The 19,033-nt window shown below is 40.4% G+C and overlaps 1 protein-coding gene across 2 annotated transcripts in view; it reads left to right on the top strand.

The window, feature by feature from the left end:
• The window catches only part of Gucy1a1 (guanylate cyclase 1 soluble subunit alpha 1), a 53,001-nt gene that overhangs the window by 15,935 nt on the left and 18,033 nt on the right, over window positions 1-19,033 (top strand). For both annotated transcript variants that reach the window (XM_051157344.1, XM_051157346.1), the window contains exons 2-3: window positions 10,587-10,945; window positions 16,792-16,853. In XM_051157344.1, coding sequence (XP_051013301.1) covers window positions 10,691-10,945; window positions 16,792-16,853 — 317 coding nt within the window. In that variant the 5' untranslated portion in view covers window positions 10,587-10,690. The remainder of the gene's footprint in view (window positions 1-10,586; window positions 10,946-16,791; window positions 16,854-19,033) is intronic.

Here is a 19,033-nt window from a genome sequence, read left to right as displayed (position 1 = left end):
TGTTGCTCAGCTTCTGCCTGTCTCCAGCTGCTTTTCCCCTTTTCCCATTGCGCACTGCCTGGAAGTGATATTTCCCATGCACGTTGGCCATTAATGATTGCTTCCCCCACTCTGCCTTCATCATAGCCCATTAACAAAGTTAGCCTGAGTATCTTTCACATTCATCTTTTGGAATAAAAAATAATAATAATGATTTTCACAGTCTCTAAATTTTGACTGAATAATAGATGACTTTATAACAACATGTGTTCGACCTTGTTTCTGAGAGACAATGTAATGTGTAGGCTCTGATCTGGCTAAATTTTACTTATGTTTTATAATTTAAAAAATTATTTTATTTCTGTACATATACATTTATATTATTGTACATATATACAATAGATTACCTGTCACAAGAAGAGCCATGACACAAACAGGAATTATATAAATGTTACATTCTTAGTGTTTTAGCTATTTGTATTTGACAGCCTTGAAGAATATGTCTTTCCTGTCTTGGTGCATCTAAATTTCTGAACGTAAATCAATCTCTGTCCCATATTGTCATTATCAACTTAGAACACCTATCTAACCTAAAAACCATCTCAACTCCTGAACAATTAAGCTTCATTGTAAAACTAAGCTACCTGGTCTTCAACTCCCTCAGAGACTTGAGAAGGAGTAAACTTGATTATCTGAGTATGCCGGGAGTGCATGTTAGTAGCTTTCCAAATGAGAAGATGACCGAGACAGTTATGTTTTATAATTTTTATTGCTGGTGTTTTGGTCTATATATTATTTAGAACTGATAGTTTGATATTACTATATCTGTCAATATTAGCTACATTCATTGAATGTTCAGGGACAGAGTAAACTGTGCAAAAAGCTTTTGAAAATGTTTTGAACCATAGGGAGCGTGCTGCTTGTTCCTTAGATGATGGAGCTGGGAGATGGGGGAGGATATGGGACATTTCCCGGGCATCATTGACTTCTTTGACAATGTCAGACCCTAGTGAAATCCACAAACCTAGGTTGTGATAGCATTTTCCTTTCAACAAACTTTAAAACTACAGATATAGTAAGTGAGAAAAAGAAGGTGTATAGGACCATTTAAAGTTGCTTTCTTCAAGTCAAGTGCCATTTATGCGTGTGTGCATGAGTTGTCAAAAACTAAAACTAAGGAAACCAGAGGGAAATGAGTCAACTTGATAATCGCTTAAGCTACCATGCCTACTTTGTCTAGATTGTAATATAACTACATCATTCCTCCCTTCCCTTTCCTTCCTCCAAATCTCCCCCATATACCTCTCCTTGCTCTCTTTCCGACTTATGGCCTCTTTTTCCCCTCAATAAATGTTGCTTAATATATATTCATAAATGCATGAATACAGCCTGTTCCATCCATGTTTCTTGTATGTATGCGTTCATGTTTGACCATTTGCTATTGGATAACTAATTGGTGTGTTCTTCCCCAAGGAAGGCAATGGGCTTTCTTGCCTCATAGTTGTCTGTAGTTCTCTTATGGAGGATTGGTGCCTCGTGAGTTTTCTCCTATCCACTTCAGTATGTCTCCTGCTGTCCTTTATCAGCTTATGCTTGGGTGGTCATATAGGTGAGACTTCATGGGTGTAGTTCTCACTTCATTGGAAGATACACTCTCACATCCAATGCCCTTTTCTCTGGCTATCGTTTTGAGAAAATAATGCTCTGTTTTGCCTATCTGAGATAAATTTACTCTGATCTACACAGCTGGTGTGACAAAGGCAGTAATTATATCTGGGATTTGGTAAGGTGACAAAGATAGAGTAGTGAAGAATTATTTAGAAAAAGTATATTAGAAAAATTGAAAGGTGACTAAAGCTATTCCATTTAGAAAGTATAAAATACGATGAGAAAATCATGTAAAATAGTCTGGAAAAAGATTTAAGAAATTATGATACATCCAAATTATCTTAATATTATGTGATATGTGGGTAATGATGAGCAATGCCCTGATTCAACTAAGACGAAGAATTTAATGCTGAAAGCGTGCCATGAATAGAACCCAAAAGAACTAAGGGGGACCAAGCATGCATAGGTTCATGGGAGAGCCCTTGCCCAGCATGTAGGAGGCCCTAGGCTAGGGTTAGAGAATCTGTAGAAGGAGCATTTCTACACTTTAGTTACGAAAGAGGTCAGGGTGAACCATGTAAGTTTGGGCTCATGGTCAAATTGAACTCCTACCTCACCTTTGTCTCTGATGAGCTTTGATGCTTGTACAATCACCAAAGGCTAGACATCTGTCATCTGTTAAGTACAAAAGAGCACAAGTGATCCCTAACACCTATTCCAGTTCCAAATTCCACTATCCCTCACTTGTATTTCACTTACTTTATGTAAAAGATACTGATATAAAAGTAAAAATTGATGTTTACTGTGAACATACAGATTTATTTTAGTTGTCTATTTTGTATCAATGAGAGAGCAGGAAACGTTTTTAAAATAACATTGTGCTTTTGGATGTAGTGGAAAAAAGGCTCAGTCTCTCCCCACATATTCCACACTAGTATCTAAATATACACCTTAAGGGCCCAGGGGTCCCGCTCAAACTAAGGCACCAGCCAAGGACAATACAGGAGGTAAACTTTAAACCCCTACCCAGATCTAGCCAATGGTCAGAATATTCTCCACAGTTGAGTGGAGAGTGGGATATGACTTTCTCACGTACTCTGGTGCCTCACATTTGACCATGTCCCCTGGAGGGGGAGACCTGGTGGCACTCAGAGGAAGGACAGCAAGTAGCCAAGAAGAGACTTGATACCCTATGAGAATATACAGGGGGACGTAATCCCCCTCAGGAACAGTCATAGGGGAGGGGAATAATGGGAAAATGGGGGGGGAGGAATGGGAGGATACAAGGGATAAACATTGAGATGTAACAAGAATAAATTAATTTAAAAAAAAAAGAAAAAAGAAAAAATAAATATACACCTTAAGTACGTGTTAAGAAGCCAGATGTAATTTTTGGTTATGATATCTTCAGAACTAATCACTATATAAATATTCAAAATCAATTGGATTTATGCTAACATTTTCTGTATCTGCTGCTAGCCTGGCCCTAGTATGAACCTTATGAAGACGTGTTCCGCTGACCCAGCATTAGTAACCAAAGATCATTTTCTGTCATAAGAATCAGACAGAACTGTACTGTTGGCCTGAAACTTCAAGAAGGCTCTAGTTGTTTACAGAACCCACCGGTTAGTGGCTGAGCCACCAGGCAGCCTTAGGAAAAGCACCCTCTCTAGGCCTCCAGGACCCATGGAAGGATCTTCATAGCTGGCTATCCCCCCTCACTCACATTCTTATGCTTGCTCTCTCTAGTCTCACTTTGGTGTTCTCTCTGTGGCCAAACCTCATGATTAATTAGATCTTCATCATGTTTGATACATTTCTCTTTCTAATAGTGCATTAAAATATGGACTTACAATGGCTATGCCCTTTGTGGTTATTTTTTGTCAAAGAACTTGTAAAAAGTCCCCAGTGCTTCATTAAAAGAACCATGGCAGTTCCTCTTGTCCCTTACTTTAGGCTCTTCTTTCTGAATAAGATCAATCAGTACTCAGGTAATTTTATTATCCTCATCTTCAGGATCAACTCTAATCTCTTAATGTCACCCCTAGCTTCCTGCCAAGAGGCATGGCTATCACTCTGTTGCTGTTCATCAATCTTCAAATGCATCTTTTTTTCTGAGAATTTCATAGCAACAACTCTTGAAACATTCCAAAGGTCCCTTTCCTAGGCTTTGATAACTGGTTAACAAGGTTCTTATGGGTATAAAAGATGACTGAGTGTTGCTGAGAAGATGAAAGATTTCTCAGTAATAGAGTTCGCAGTGCTTGCTAGTGTGACCACTAGGGAAACCTGAGGGGGTGCCATATCATGGTCATATGGAATGGACCCAAGCCACTCGTCATATGGGCTGCTCAGAAGTTAACAACCACACACTGATACAAGATGTTTTCCAGATACGTACTGGAAACGACAGTGTGTCTTTTGTTTTTGATACTTGAATATAAGATTTTTCTAAAACTATATCTCTGTGGGAGCCAGTGAAAACGAGGCACCTCGAGTATTCAGTTAAATTGCATTTCAACATCATGTCTCCATTTAATGGGGGAGATAGCAGAAGCTTAGTGTGAGGTTATGAAATCCATCTAGTGCCATGCCACCACTAACAATTGTACTAAACAAAGTACAGCCATCACTACTGCTGGGTGTAGCACTAAGCACATCACACCTATTGCTTCTTTTATCCTCACACCATATGATAATTTGTATTGGTATTCTTATTTCCAAGATGGAGAATGTTTCGGTGAGCTTTTGGACAGGCAGAGAAACATCTGTCGCGATGACCTAAGTCCTGAGCTGACACCTTGATTTTGATGCTTTAGCGCATGACTAGCACTATGAATCAACATCTTCAGGAAGTCCCTCTAACGGCATACACTTACTTCCTTGTGCCCTCAACATATAAAACGCCACTGTTGCAGAAGGAAAGAGTAAGTAAACGAATAAACCCAACCTTACCTAAACTTTAATCATACATTGTTGAGAACAGAGATGTTTTTATTGTTTGAGAACTTTGTCTATGCTTAAGATTAAAAAATAAAATAAAATCTACTCTTTTACCCCATTATAACATTTATTCCCTGTCCCCACCACTACTGTTACCCTCAATTTTATGTGCTTTCTTTTTTTAACCCACTGAGTCCACTTAGTGCAGGACTAGTGCCTGGAGCATGAATAGCTTCTCAGGGGAAGCATCCCTGAGGAAAACTAACTCCCCCCACCACCACCACAGCCATCACCACCTGCCAGCATCCCCCCCCCCCCAGCTATCACACCTGCCAGCATCCCCCTACCCCCATGATGAGGAGTACAGCCTGGTGACCCAGGGAAGGAGCTTTTCTGACAAGTACTAAATTCCAGTGCAAATCACCCAACAAGAACAAATGACAGACATTGATTGCAAGCAAAAGAGGTGAAAATAGCTTGATAGGAAGAAATTTTTTCTAAACGTGTAGTTTTGTGAGTATTAAGACTGTAGGAAAATTGTATCCAAGGCACTTATGAGATGGGCGAATCTGGTCAGTTAGAGGTAAGAGAAAAAATTCAGGGTGACCTCTTGTGAGTTCCACTCCACTCTCTTCTACCTATCGGTCTTCTGCAACAGCTCACATTGTAGAAATGCATATGTCTATTTGAACATTAGATACAAACAAACTGGTTTTCCATAGTGTTAAACATCTATTTTTGTTTTATTTTCTTTGGTGATAAGGCTACAGTGTGTAACCCAGCCTACCATTTACTCATGCCCCTCCTGTCTCAGCCTCCCAAGGATCAGGGCTATATCTTATGTTTAATAATTGAAAGAGCAGACTTGTCAGATTAATTAAAGAGCCTAACTCACATAAAATGTGGGAGTAATGGTGCCAGCAAAATCTTGATTCTGAATGTCATTATATTCAAATACGCAAGGTCAATGAAAGCACACTATTTCCTATATGGATTTTACTCTATGGTCTGTGGAGAGAGAGAGCCTTCTGGGGTTGGGATTAGGGTACAGTCCCAGGAATGTGTCTTTTGGCCAAGGCTTAGGGATTTTCTCTTCAAAACACTTGTGGAGTTGGTCAACACTTTCATCCTTAGTGTTCCCATTTGGCCCATCGCAGCCCTATTACTTGTATAACCCTAACCCAGTTTCCATTATGCATATCCAAAGTCTTCTAGAAATGGTGTCACTTATCCACACTTAAGAATCTGTTGGAGTTGATGCCTTTGATGTGGAGTTTCCACTTATTTTGCCTAGTCACAGAAGCCTGTGGAATGGTTGCCTGTGTTCATTTATCTTTTCATCCTATCCCCTGTTCTTCTTCCTATACACTCTCCTTGAGTCAGCCTAGAATTACTTCAGCCCTTAAGCATGACATCTTAATATTCAAGCATGCTATTTTTCTTCTGAAAATCTTTCCCATGGCTGAGCTCCATGCTCCTCCTAGGTGAATCAAGGTCCTGACTTGCATTCCCACAGCACTGAGCACTGGCTCTGGGAACAGATGTCCCAGATGTAGGCTACTGAGAGATCATATGTTCTATGAGGGCAAAAGAGCGCCTTAGGCTGTCACTGAGCCACTGTGTCTTGAAGACTGCCTGGCAGGTGGCAAGACAGCCATATTTGTAGAACAGCATAAATAGAGCAGAAGAAAATGTGGTGCTTTTAAAGATGGCCTGGGTCAGAATTATGTAAAGGAATAAGCAAACAAATGAATTCAAATTTGTTGAGAGGCAAGAGAATTTTGAGGGTTGTCCTGTAAGTCATTGACTTAACAAGGGAGCTTCAGTCACGACTTGGAAACAAAAGCCAGAAAATGGTAGATTGGGAAATAAATGTGGTGAGCAGAAGTGAATTCAGCCACACCCGCAACCTGCCAGGAAGTGTGTGGACAGTGCATCACCTTTCACTCAGTGTATCACCCTAAAAACGACGGGGGAAACTTGAACACGCTTCCCAAGTTTTCTACTTGTCTTGCTTTCCTGATTACTGAGAAAATTCTCTAAGCACTTCCTACTGCAGAGTAAAGAACAGCCCAGTGTCTAAGGCAGATCTGTGCTATTTTCCTACTTTTGAAGGTTGAAACCCTTCTAGTCTTTCAGTCTGTCTGAACATTAACTGTTGTCCTTCCTTTTAGTTAAAAAAAAGTTATAATTCATATTGAAGTTTGCAAACTGTATCCTGATATTGATATTGGATTTTTAAAGTATTTTTTACATGTACATTTATATTATTACACATAGATACAATAAACTATCTATAGCAAGAAGAACCATGACACAATCAAGAATTACATAAATGTTACATTCTTATTGTTTTGGCTATTTGTATTTGGTATGCTTGGAGAAAACATCTTTCCTATCTTGGTGCATCTAAAACTCTGAATGTAAATCAATATCTATCATACCCTGTCCTCATCAACTTAAAGCACCTATCTACACTTTTGACACACCTCCCCCACCCTTCTATGAGTAGTCTTAAAAGCCTCAACTCTGAGCTTCAGTGTTCAAAGGGGTACACTGCTTCAATCACGGCCGTATCCAGGCTATATATGCTACAGTCAACACTGCTCTTCAGGTGGAGGCTGAGTTCCCAAGATGCACTTTTCTCACAGTTATTGCTAAGTTTGAAATCTGCTTTTCAATTCCTGCTTTCCAAGAGGTGCTTGGTGTTTGGTGTAGCTAAGAAGCTCTCTGCTCAGGTCTGCATGACCCTGCTGACTGCAGCAAACAAAGTTTTCCTGGTCCACCCAAATGTTATGGTTTATGATGAAGAGTGCCCTTGCCTGAATAATAAAATACCTGATTATTAACAGAAGCCCAGGAAATGGTCATTATCTTCACATAGCAATGAGACCATTAGTAATGTGTGGTCTGCTTAATCATCAGCTTTTGGGATAGTGATAAACTCTCCAAGATTCTGAGAACATGCAATCTCAGTTGCCAGGACCTTGTCAGTAAAGTTATTACTTTAATTGGTTTTCCCCTTTTACCATAATTCCTCTCTTCCCAGCCAGCTCTATACTGACTTCATCAAGTGACCACACTGTTTCTGAAGTGAGTGCTGACATTACACATAAAAATAATCTCTAGTTTAGTGGAAGAATGTCTCCTGTGTTCCTGGCAAACCCAAGACAAGCAGAGGCTTCAAGTGTACTGGTCCTCGGACATCTGTTTCCTGGTGTAATTCCATTGGTCACAGATGAAGAACGCTAATTACTTTGTTTATACATGTGTGATTTAATGAGACTAAACAGTCAGCCAGTCTTCAATAAGTGCAACTTATTTCCCTTTGCTTTTTTTTTTTTTTTTTTTTTAAGCGAATAAAAATCATGCCAAGCACATTTTCTGGAAATGAGAGCATTGTGCAATTCAAGAGAAAGGAGGATTTCATGGGCAGTTGACAGGTTATATGTAAAGTGTAGGCGGGCTAAGCAGGAGGGGAAGTGTTAGGCTTGGAGGGGCCAGGGTTCAAATCCAGTAATAGAAGGATTTATCATAAACTATTCAGCCAAATCTCCAAGGCCAAATGCTAAAACTGTAATATGAATTAGAAGAAGTTCCTGCAAGCAGCACTATTTTGCTGGCAGATTCAACACATCATCTTTATCACTGCCTTCCTTTCCCTTCTGAGTGCTGTTTCATAGTCATTGTGCTTAGGCTGAGAGAGAACTGAAACTGTGGCACCGTAACTCAGACACTTACTTTGAGTAAAAGCGTAAAAGGGTGTTGTCACTACCTTTTAGAAATACATGTGTATTTTAAATTATGCTCTCTTCTAGTTACTTTCAAGTTGTACAGAACCTATCCATGCGCTGGGATGCTGCTCAGGAGCAGACTGCTCAGCCAGAACATGTGATGCACTTGATTCTTCCCAAGCATTGCATTAGTCCACCACCTGCACTGGTCCATGTGCTGGGATGTGGCTCAGGGGTAGGATGCTTGCCCAGCAAATATGGTGCCTAGATTATTCCTTGCAACCATTCATACCCACGCTGGATCCACTTACCTAAAGTTTTAGTGAGAGGAGTGGTAGAGAAGATGAAAAGGCAACTCTGTCTTTACATATGGATTCAAATGATTCACTCAGCTGTTTAGATCCAAGGGTCTGCAAGCCACAGCCTGGGGAAAAGATTCACGGTTTCCAGCCTGCTTTAAAAACGATTTGTTGGAATATAATCCATGTCTATTCGTATATGGTCTATGATTGTCTTTGTGGTGTAAAAGTAGAAGTGAATAGTGGCAGTTGAGACTATAGACTACAAAGCTGAAAGGATATATAACCTTTGTAGAAAAAATTATATATATATATATATATATATATATATATATATGTATATATCAGCCTTGAACATGAATAGAAATTAGTAAGTAACAGTAATAAGTATTGATGAAAAAAAAAAGCTAGTGAAAGCCTTTCATGGTTAGGTCTTTCTGAAGCTACATAGATATTCATTATATTGAGAAAAAAAAAACCTGAACCATGCATGATGGAGATGGAGACACTACCAGCCAAGAAGCAAGGGCGTTTCAATCATTTCTGATGTCTAATGTAATATATAAAGTCTATTTCCGAGATGAGCTAATCTTACTTTATGAACTCGGCCCATTGGAATGAGCTCACGGTAGTAGAGAACATGCCAGTTTGAGAGGCAGATGGGCTTTCAAGTGAAATGTTTCTAGCAATTTAAATGAGGGGAAATTACCTGTGAGTGTCTGGTCCTCTGTGGGTAGTGGTGTCTATATCCAGAAGACTCTACATCCAGAAGAAATGCTGAGGTTCCCAGTGCTGTGCTAGGCATGTAAGAGGGAATTAAGAGATGTACAAGTTTTTATTTCCATTTTTTAATTTGTGGTTTTTGACGTTTCAAGCGCAAGACACGGTTTGTGCATCCGGTCGGCCTTGTTTAGAAGATGAATTCAAGCTAGAACCTTGGTGACAAATACCTAGCAGCAAGTGGCTTGGGCTTGTGTGAGGACTTGGAGTGATGTCACCAGCAAAGAAGCAAAAACACGCTGAAGGCAACACACAGGAGCCCCGCCTGCCCCGGCATGGCAGCTTCCTTGGTTTACCTAAGTGTGACCTGTACATTTCTAGCCAGAGATCCCTGCAAATACCATACAAGATATTAGATTATGTGTGTACAGATAGTAATAGAAAAAGCCAAATTGCTAAGCACAGGCTTTTTTTTTTTTTTTTTTTTTTTTTTTTCTTCAACGGAAGAAATTGACACCTGTTTTGCATCTGGAGGACCAAGGAATGGTTGTGTTAATACCTTTGCTGTTTTGAAAGCTGATCCTCACTGGATCCCCTCAAGTCCTGAGTGTTGCTTCCCAGTCATTAGAACTTGTTTTTTGGGAGAAAGATCACAGGGGCTTCACTAGAGAGATGTACTTTGTACAGGACTCTCTCAGATGTGGCCTTGCCTACAGCTTTGTCCTGATAATTGTCACATGGAAACATTTTCCCAGAGTTTTACCGTATTTAAATATGCAAGAAGTAATTTCTTTGGGGTCAGACTCCAGAAGTTTTGGCCCAGCGCCGGCTAATCAAAGTCTAGCTGAAGCCAAATCTCATTCTCACCTCACCCAGATAGTTTCCTGTATATGTAGAACGATACATATAGTGAATTATTTAAGGAAAACGTTGGCATGTACTATTCTGATATGCAGACAGGACACACATCAAATATACTAGTTCTAGCATTACTGAAGATTGTGGCGTTTCACCCTTAAACAGAAACAAATGGGTACAAAAGTAGAAATCAATAGCTTGTGCTAAGGACGTTGAGAGAAAATGAGATTTTTATTTAATTTTTTTTTAAACATACTCAAGGCAAGTACTTTTCCTTTGCAGCATCCTAAGTGGTACATTCAGTTCCTTCCCAGTGTACTTATCTTTAATTGATACTCTGCTAGCAACTTCCCCTTGTATGATTGTTTCCTTAGTGCGCCTAGCTTTCTGTTGTGTGTAAAGTGACCCCTCTCTCCTTTCTGTTCTGACTTTCTGCTGCCCATAGATGCTGGGTCACCCGTGTCCTTGATTCAGTAGGAGCAAACCTTCATCAGTGCACATCAACACCAGCTAGTCAGAAGGAAACTACCGCTGAGCTCCAGGAACGCCATGTTCTGCCGGAAGTTCAAAGATCTCAAGATCACAGGGGAGTGTCCTTTCTCCTTACTGGCCCCTGGTCAGGTTCCTCAAGAGCCGACTGAGGAGGTGGCAGGAGGCTCCGAGGAACTCCAGGCCACTCTGCCAATCTGCCAGGAAATTCCTGAGAAGAATGCACAAGGCAATCTTCCTCAAAGAAAGACAAGCCGGAACAGAGTCTACCTGCACACTCTGACAGAGAGTATTTGTAAGCTCATCTTCCCAGAGGTGAGTGCTCTCCCTTTAGCAATGATAGTGGTATTTCAAAAACAGAAAAGCTAAGGGTTTAAAAAAAAAAAAAAAAAAAAAACTTAGAAATGAATTTCTCACTTTTAAGGGCATGGGAAACAGAATTTCCTTGAAACATATGAAAACTGTCTTTTTAAAATAACAATATTCTAAATTGTGTGTAATATCTAAAAATTTTTATATCTTAGCTGTGCATGGTGGCACATGCCTGTAACCCCAGCACTCTGAGAAACAGGCAGGCAGTTCTCTGTGAATTTGAGGCCAGCCTGATCTACAAAGAAAGTCCAGGACAGCCAAGGCTACACAGAGAAAACCTGTCTCAAAAACAAAACAAAACAAAACAAAAAACAAAGTTTCATATCTGGAATTTCTTTCAAAAGATCAGTAGACTGAGAACTTCCTGTCTTCACTTGATCCTTAACCTCAGCTTCCTTTATCTGTGAAATGGAGTCGTGTCACACCTACCTCTGAGTGTTACTGCTCATGAAATGAATGAATAAAATTATCTTCCACCCTCGTCCCGGAAGTGCTAGGGAAGTGGGCTTTTTCAACCTGAATCAAACAGTTCAGTAGGAGAATACTGCTTTAACAACAAAGGCAGGGGTGGGGAGTGAGGGCCCAGGGCAGGGTGGAAGTGGGGTAGGGGGGTGGGGATGCCTGAGGAACAGGAGACAGGAAGTGAAGCTCCAAAGAAAGGTAAAGTGGTGTTACTAGAAAGTTGATGACACTGATTTCAAAGATGGTGTTTATTGCGTGTTGCACCTTAATGACTTTTGAAATGAAAATATTGAATCATTTCCCTAATCTAGTCATTAGTTACGCAGCTTTGTTGAGACTAGGAGACACAGACCTTCCCACAGAGGCCACTGTATTGCAGTGTGTGGATTTGACCAAGGACAGAGTGAGATTATAGGGTGGCAAATAGATGATATCCGGGATTTTGCTTAATAATCTCCTTTTGTTGATATCTGCTTTACTGAGGACAATTCTCTTCTCTTTGATTGTCTACATTCTCTTACAGATTATTAAACTGCCTCGAGATTATTATTCTGAATTCCTTGTCATTTCTCTAGGGTTGATGACTGGAGATGTACTTCTGTCACATTCTCCTAAGACCTTGTATTGTGTTGTTTAAAGAAGCAGCCAGATTGTCAGTCTCTGTTAATTGACTTTGAGAGTGGAGGTACCTTGAGTGGTTGGCCAGCCAGAAGTTTGAGACATCCCTGAAATCTTTTCTATGCCATGTGTTTCTTTTTCTCTCCCCATTTCCTGGAGAAGAAGCCACATAATGTGCCTTCTCGCAACATGGAAGAAACAAGCAGACTACTACAAGCTGTCCTTCTTTTTCTCGGAATGGCGAAAAACCAGGGAGCAATAGCAAACAGTCATATTTAGAATGAGCTGTGTTGTTGGTTTCTGGACCCATGAGAATGATGATCGAGCTCTGAGCACAGTGCAGTGCAGCAGAGAGGAGGACGCTTTGGGCATCTGCCACTATGTACTGGCATTCTTTCACAGCTAGGGTCATTTGCTTTATGGCAGTAAGTGCCCCAATGTTGAATATGTTTGAAATGTGGAGTAATCTATACTACTTCATCACCTGTCCAAATATCTGTTCAATATTTTTATAGATAAATCTGCTTTTCACGTTTTTTGTTTGTTTGTTTGTTTTGAGTTGGCATTTGAGTTTCTGACGCTTGCATTTTACTTTCAGTTACTTCTATAACCTTATGAAAGATATTCAAAATTCAATTTGACATCATAGTCCTTATTTTAGATAATCAGATTTAACTCTCCAATTATGTTTTCATGAGGGATGGCAATAATGAAAATCCATTAGCTGGAACAGGTTTATATTAGGAACTGGCTGAGTTTAAAGGGGCTTTCTGCATCACCTAATGAAACCTACCATTTCTACTTGAAAAGCAACAGCTAAGGCACATAAAGTTGTGCCATTTGCTCATTGTGAAAGAAAACTTCTAATGAAGAATTCTGTATCTCATTGATAATGCATTGCATTATAATTTATCCTTATAAATTAAAATAGGATTGACTTAGAGAAGCATTAAAAATGAAGAGGCTTCTAGGGAGATAGCTCAGTGGGCAAAGTGTTTGGTGCGTAATCATGAGACCCCCACGTTTAATGCTCAGAACTCATGTAAAAATCTAGGCATGGACATAGTTTGTAACCCCAGCACTAGAGAGGAAGAGACTGGTGGACCACTGGAGCTCGCTGGCTGGCCAGACATGTTTAATTGGAGAACTTTGGTGGGGCATCTTGTCTAAATATGAAAACAAAACAAAGCTCAAGGAAGAATACCTGTGTTTGATTACTGGAGTCCACCTGTACACACAGGTGAACGTGTACACAGACTAATGCCGCTTAAAACACACATACACATTTATTACACTAACTGCAACAGTCAACTGAAATCATGGCTTATCCATAAACTATAACAGCAAAATTCTATACACCAAATTTTAGAGCATTTACAGTAATGTTTCTCCTAATAGTGTTTATTCCTCAACTGTCCATGTGATGTATTCATGACTCCGGTGTGTGCTTGAATAGGAATTTCTACATATTCTCTATCACACCAAAGGATAATTGTTAAGAAAAATAAAAACAAGTGATTACTTCTAAAGCATACCTTCTGTCGTGAGCCACAACATTAAAATACACAAAGATTATAGATAATGTCTTCAAATCTCAGAATAGAGATTTCTCATATATATAAAGAAGTCCTGAAGAAAAAATACCCAGAAGACTATTAGCCTGTATATATACTGAATTATGAGATGACTTTTAAAAACATCATGGATTTAGTCCTAAAATGTTACACTAAACTAAAAATAAAATCAACATAGAGAGAGAGAGAGAGAGAGAGAGAGAGAGAGAGAGAGAGAGAGAGAGAGAGAGAGAGAGAGAAGTCCCAAGCTGTTTGAATTTACACCATGGACCTTGGAGTTGACTGTTTGTGATAAGCTCTACTTTATCTGAGTCTGGCCTATCACTTTACAGTCTAGACTCACCTCAGTGTCTAGATTTAGAAATCAGAATACAGTTTGAAGGAAGAAACTCCATTCCCCCATCTTTTGCCAGGAAGCACTTTGCTTAGAAAACCTGTGTGTTTCATTCGAGCATACACCTTTTCATAACCGCAAAGGCAGTCTCCTGACTCTTCCTAGGGATGTGAGAAGAAGCTCTGATCACCCCCAGATAGGGTATAATAACAGAGAAAATACATGTAAGTATCATATCCAAATACAGTTTCATGAATTGATGGACATACTAAGGTTACTTACAAGACCACGGGTAGGTACAAAAACTGCTACATCGTCCTAAACACAACGTGAGGGATGACTTCACATCGCTAGGGGAAAAAAATTGGAGTCTCATCTTAAATGAACCTTCTACCTCTTGTGCAGTCCTGCATCTTACAAGATCAAACACATCTGTGGGGCAGTAGAAAACAATAGCTGAACTCCTGGGAGAAAGACTTCCTATCCCTCCCCCAGTTTCTTCTGCTAGGAACTGTTAACAACCTCTACATCATAGCAATAGACTTGGTGATCACTTGTTTTATTCCATTGCTATAGCTATGGGGCCAAGGCCATTCTGTGGATCACCATAGCAACCTCTCCTGAGTGATGGCTGGTGGTCGTGTCTGGTCTTGTCTGCCCTAGAAGAAGCCACCCACTACAAGACTGTTATAAGACAAAGTTAGAGTCCAACAAGAGTCCACTACAATAATCTAGTCAATGCTTCCCTAAGAAGTATGTAGCTTCATTTAGAAGAAAATAAGTCTGATTTGATTGGGAAGCCCAGAAAAAAAATGTCTGGTCCAGCAATGCTGGGGGAAAAAAAAACACATCATTTTCACTCCTCCACAACTTGATGTGCCAGTGCATGCTGGGAGCAAGGACCCAGGGAAGGCACAGCTGGAGACCATCGGAAGGAATAGAAACATAAGAAAGGATTGTCTGTTTGCTTGCTTGCTTGTTTTTAAGGGCAAAAGAGTGCACCTGAGGGTGTAACTGAGGAGCAAGAGAAAGCCATCTCCCACAGCACCACACAGGAAAAAGGACAAATAACCCTGTGATGCCTGGACTGGTTAGATTTTTCTTTCTTCATAGTCCATCAACACTTCTGACCAGGAGCTGATGGAGATGAGCAAAACAGATTTTTTTCCTTAGCATTTCTTGGCTTCTATTCCACTAGATAAAAATGACAGTAAGACAAAAACTTGGGTAGCAACACTGAAAAAAAACCAAGGCCTCATACACAGAGGAGGGGCAGAATAGGACCCCTCATTTTCCCCCACAGCCCATTTCTCACATGGATGTGTTTTGCAGAAGATAGCACTCAGAGGCCTGTGGTTTCTTGGGCTTGGACCACAGCGGTGTCCTGTAGCTAGTGGCAGGGAGTCACTGCTGAGTGGAAGGCTCCTGAGAAAACAAGTTTCCCAGGCATCTGTCTGAGATGCTCCGTTCTGCTCTCACAAGTTGCATTGGACCTTTCCCTCCCTTGTTGTGAAAGTTGACTGACTGGGAAGCGCTCCCCTGTGACTGTCACTGAGCTGTTACCTTTCAGGCTTTCTGCTATCACAGAGTCCACAGGGCCTGCTCACAAGTCTACCTTCTGGACTCATCTACCAGCTTTTCTTCATCCTGTCACATCTGTGTCCCCTTCTTCATTCCTACGCCATCAAAAAAAAAAAAAAAAAAAAAAAAAAAAAAACTGCTCGGCACTATAAATTTAAATTTTTCTTTTCATTTCTTTTTAGCAATTGTATTTTCTTTGAATACATTTTATATGTACTTGTCTGAGCTTGATTTGTATATTTAGAATTCAAAGTCCTTTTCAGAAGAAGCTCTCCGTACTTAAAAAAAAAAAAAATCACTGCCTTCTGTGACTAGTGGAAACTCTATGAGAGATATAAATAGATTAAGGCAAAAAAGAATTTCCCAACTTGGATCATGTCCAGAAAGTTCCTGACTTTCCTCTGTGTAAAGTGAAAATAAGAATCAGTGACCATGTATCCATGCATAGATGTACGGTTTTCATATCAGATGCAAAACTGAATATTTCATTAATGTCCTTTCTTGTTTATCAAGTAGAAACAAAGGCACATTAAAAGAGATCTGTATACAGTATAAAAAAAAAAAAAAACATACCAAGTGGAAGGAGAGTTGCATATGCATGTCTCACAGAAGAGGAAAACTCATAAACTGCCCAGAAATGAATAATAGAGTGAACGTGCTAATATGGGATAAGGCTTGTTGGCTAAAAAAAAATGCAAGTTAATAAAGATAAGCCCAAGAATCTTGAAATAAACAATCCTTGTGGCAGGTTAGCTTTAGGGCCTAAAAGGGCAATGGCAGAAAGAAGGGCAGAGAGAGCCTGGGGTATCTGAAATGTGAATAGAGCGTGTGGGAAGGGCGCTGCCGTCCTTGGGTGAGCGGTGGAGGCGATAGAGTCTGGGGCTGGATAGAGTGTGTCTGGCTTGAGCTCGGCAGTGGAAATATTGGCAGTGTGTCCAGAGAGACTGCCCGGCCAGACGGAGGTGATGATGTGGAGGCCGGCATTGCAGAAGACCTGACATCTTCTGTTTGAGTTCAGACTCATCCTGACTCTCTCAGAGACTTATGGCCAGCGACCCCCGTGCAACCAAACACAAAAATAGTCTTCTTCCTGGTACTGAAATACACGAGTGAACAAAGTCCCAGGTCCCAACCTAGAAAATCCGTGACACTCACCGTCAAGCTCCCACCCTTTATAAGGCATTTTAAGGAAATGTTACAAATGTCTCTTTGATTTCTAGTTCGAGCGACTGAACCTTGCACTCCAGAGAACATTGGCGAAGCATAAAATAAAAGAAAACAGGTAAGCCGTATCACTTTAGTTGTATGACCCCCTCACCCCATGAACACTGTTTAAAAACTAATCCTTACTGAATATATTGACGCTTAGGGGATTTTTATTATATACACTCAAACTGAAAATGTATGTTAGCAATCACAAATTTGAAATTAAACGCACTTGCTTTTAAAGATTTCAGAAGAGATGCAAGACAGAACTGCATTCTTTCTTATTTTATTTTTAGATCTGGTTAGTATAGATAGTCTTTATAATAATGCTGGCCACGTGCTGCTGGTGGATAAATTGACTATCCCTGTTCTCGGGACTTACTTGTAAATAATAAACACTAAGCTTGCCTTCGCAGAGCAGATCATTGTAGTTTTTCTAACCGGCACCGCGGTGAGCACAGTCTACAAACACCTTCACGTGTTTCTCCTCCTCACAAGCACAGTAGTCTGCCCTGTGGATTTTCTGGGCTGAAGTTTCCAGAGTTACTGCTGTCAGACTTCATACAGGCAGCGCAGCTGAGCCAAGAAAGGGTCATGAACGGCCCAGGAGAGTGTGAATCTGCGTCTGACAGAAGCTGTTTGGTGGACTGAGCTGACAAGCATCCCAGGCGCCTCTGCCTCTGTCCTTAGTTCCCAGGCAGGCAGATAAGATAGCTTCAAGTCAATCTCTGTGGTGCTACTGGGGGCTGTTGGCTCAAGGCCTTGGCAGTCAGTGAGCGAGCTAGAGATTTATTCTCAGGCCTTTGTTCTCTGAAACATGCCCGCTGCTGGATGGAATTCTGGTTTCTGTGGTGCATCCTGTAAAAGAGCCCTCAGAAGGGTAACCCACCCCAGCAATCTTTTCATTTGGAAATCATTTCTTAACGAAAAGAGGTGCTGGCAGGCTGACACAGCTCCATGATGCTGACCCAGTTGGTGCAGTAGGATTTTCCTTCCTGCCCGCTGACGCGTGGAGTGGCTCTGTCTCCTTTCTCTTGAGTCTTGGTCATCCTCTGTGTGCTGCTCTTTTCTCACTTGTTTCTTGGTGCCTCACAAACACTGCTTGTGTTCTCCTCGGTCTGCCAGCAGATGAGCACATCTCAACCCTGTTTCGTGCAGCTGATTGCTGATTAAGCAGCGAACTGTCCTTGAAAGAAGGAAGGTCCAGAGCCCTTATCTAATACAGTCACTGTGATCTCTCTTGCTGCTCAGAGAATTGCTGCAGCTGCCCCCCCATGAACTCATAACTAATGTGTGTGTGTGTGTGTGTGTGTGTGAGAGAGAGAGAGAGAGAGAGAGAGAGAGAGAGAGAGAGAGAGAGAGAGAGAGAGAGAGAGAGAGAGAGAGAGAATATTAAGTTTGCTGGCTGCTCACAAGTCTTTCTGCTGTGTTTGCTAAAGTAAGGTATATTTAGTTCATTCTTCCCTGTATGCTGTTTGGAATGACAAAGCTTCACTCTGCTCTCCTCTGACAGCGTGAATGTCAGAAAATGGCAGTATTAGTGTGAGGAGGAGGCCTGCTCTCTTTCTTTAAGAAAAAAAATCTGCTTAAGTTAAAATAATGAAGGAATAACAAATGTTTGTTAGTGTAGTGAATTATCTAAGAAAGGGTTTGCAGCTCTCCCCATTCAAATTGAATATAACATTATATCATGAGCCTTAGTCCATTTAGAAAAAAAATATTTCCACCTAGTACTTTACATACTTACAAGCGTCATATTTCTATGCAACAAAGTGGTGCTCTAGCCAACTTTCCTTCTCACAAATATTTTCCTCTAAAACTCTTTAAATTATAACCTGTTTTGTTAAAATGCTATTTTGAAACAGCAGAAGCATACCTTCATTTAAACTTGGCTCAGCTAATGACAAGTTGAACGTTGCAATTAAATAGAGCCTTTTATACTCTTAAAGTGCTGGAAGAGTTTGGCAAATTTGCCCATAATCAGTCACTATAATGAGAGGCTTTCAAAAAGCAAGCCGGCTGGACACAAATGACAAAGTTGCGTGGTTGATATTATGAAGACACTGACATTCTATATCGCTGAGCGTCAGGAATCATGAAGAAAATGTGGTTCTTAAGCACAAAAAAAAAATATGTCTAAAATGTAAATGTTCAATTAAGAACTACAGAAAAAACAAAAGACACAGACTTTAGCCTCTATCTAAAATAATAATAATAATAAAACATAGCAAAAAAGGAGAATAAGTACAAAGGAAA

The sequence above is a fragment of the Acomys russatus genome, chromosome 15 (assembly GCF_903995435.1).
Source record: "Acomys russatus chromosome 15, mAcoRus1.1, whole genome shotgun sequence".
Classification (NCBI taxonomy): Eukaryota; Metazoa; Chordata; class Mammalia; order Rodentia; family Muridae; genus Acomys; species Acomys russatus.
Note: the sequence above shows the minus strand (reverse complement) of the source record. Positions and strands in the feature narration are given on the sequence as shown.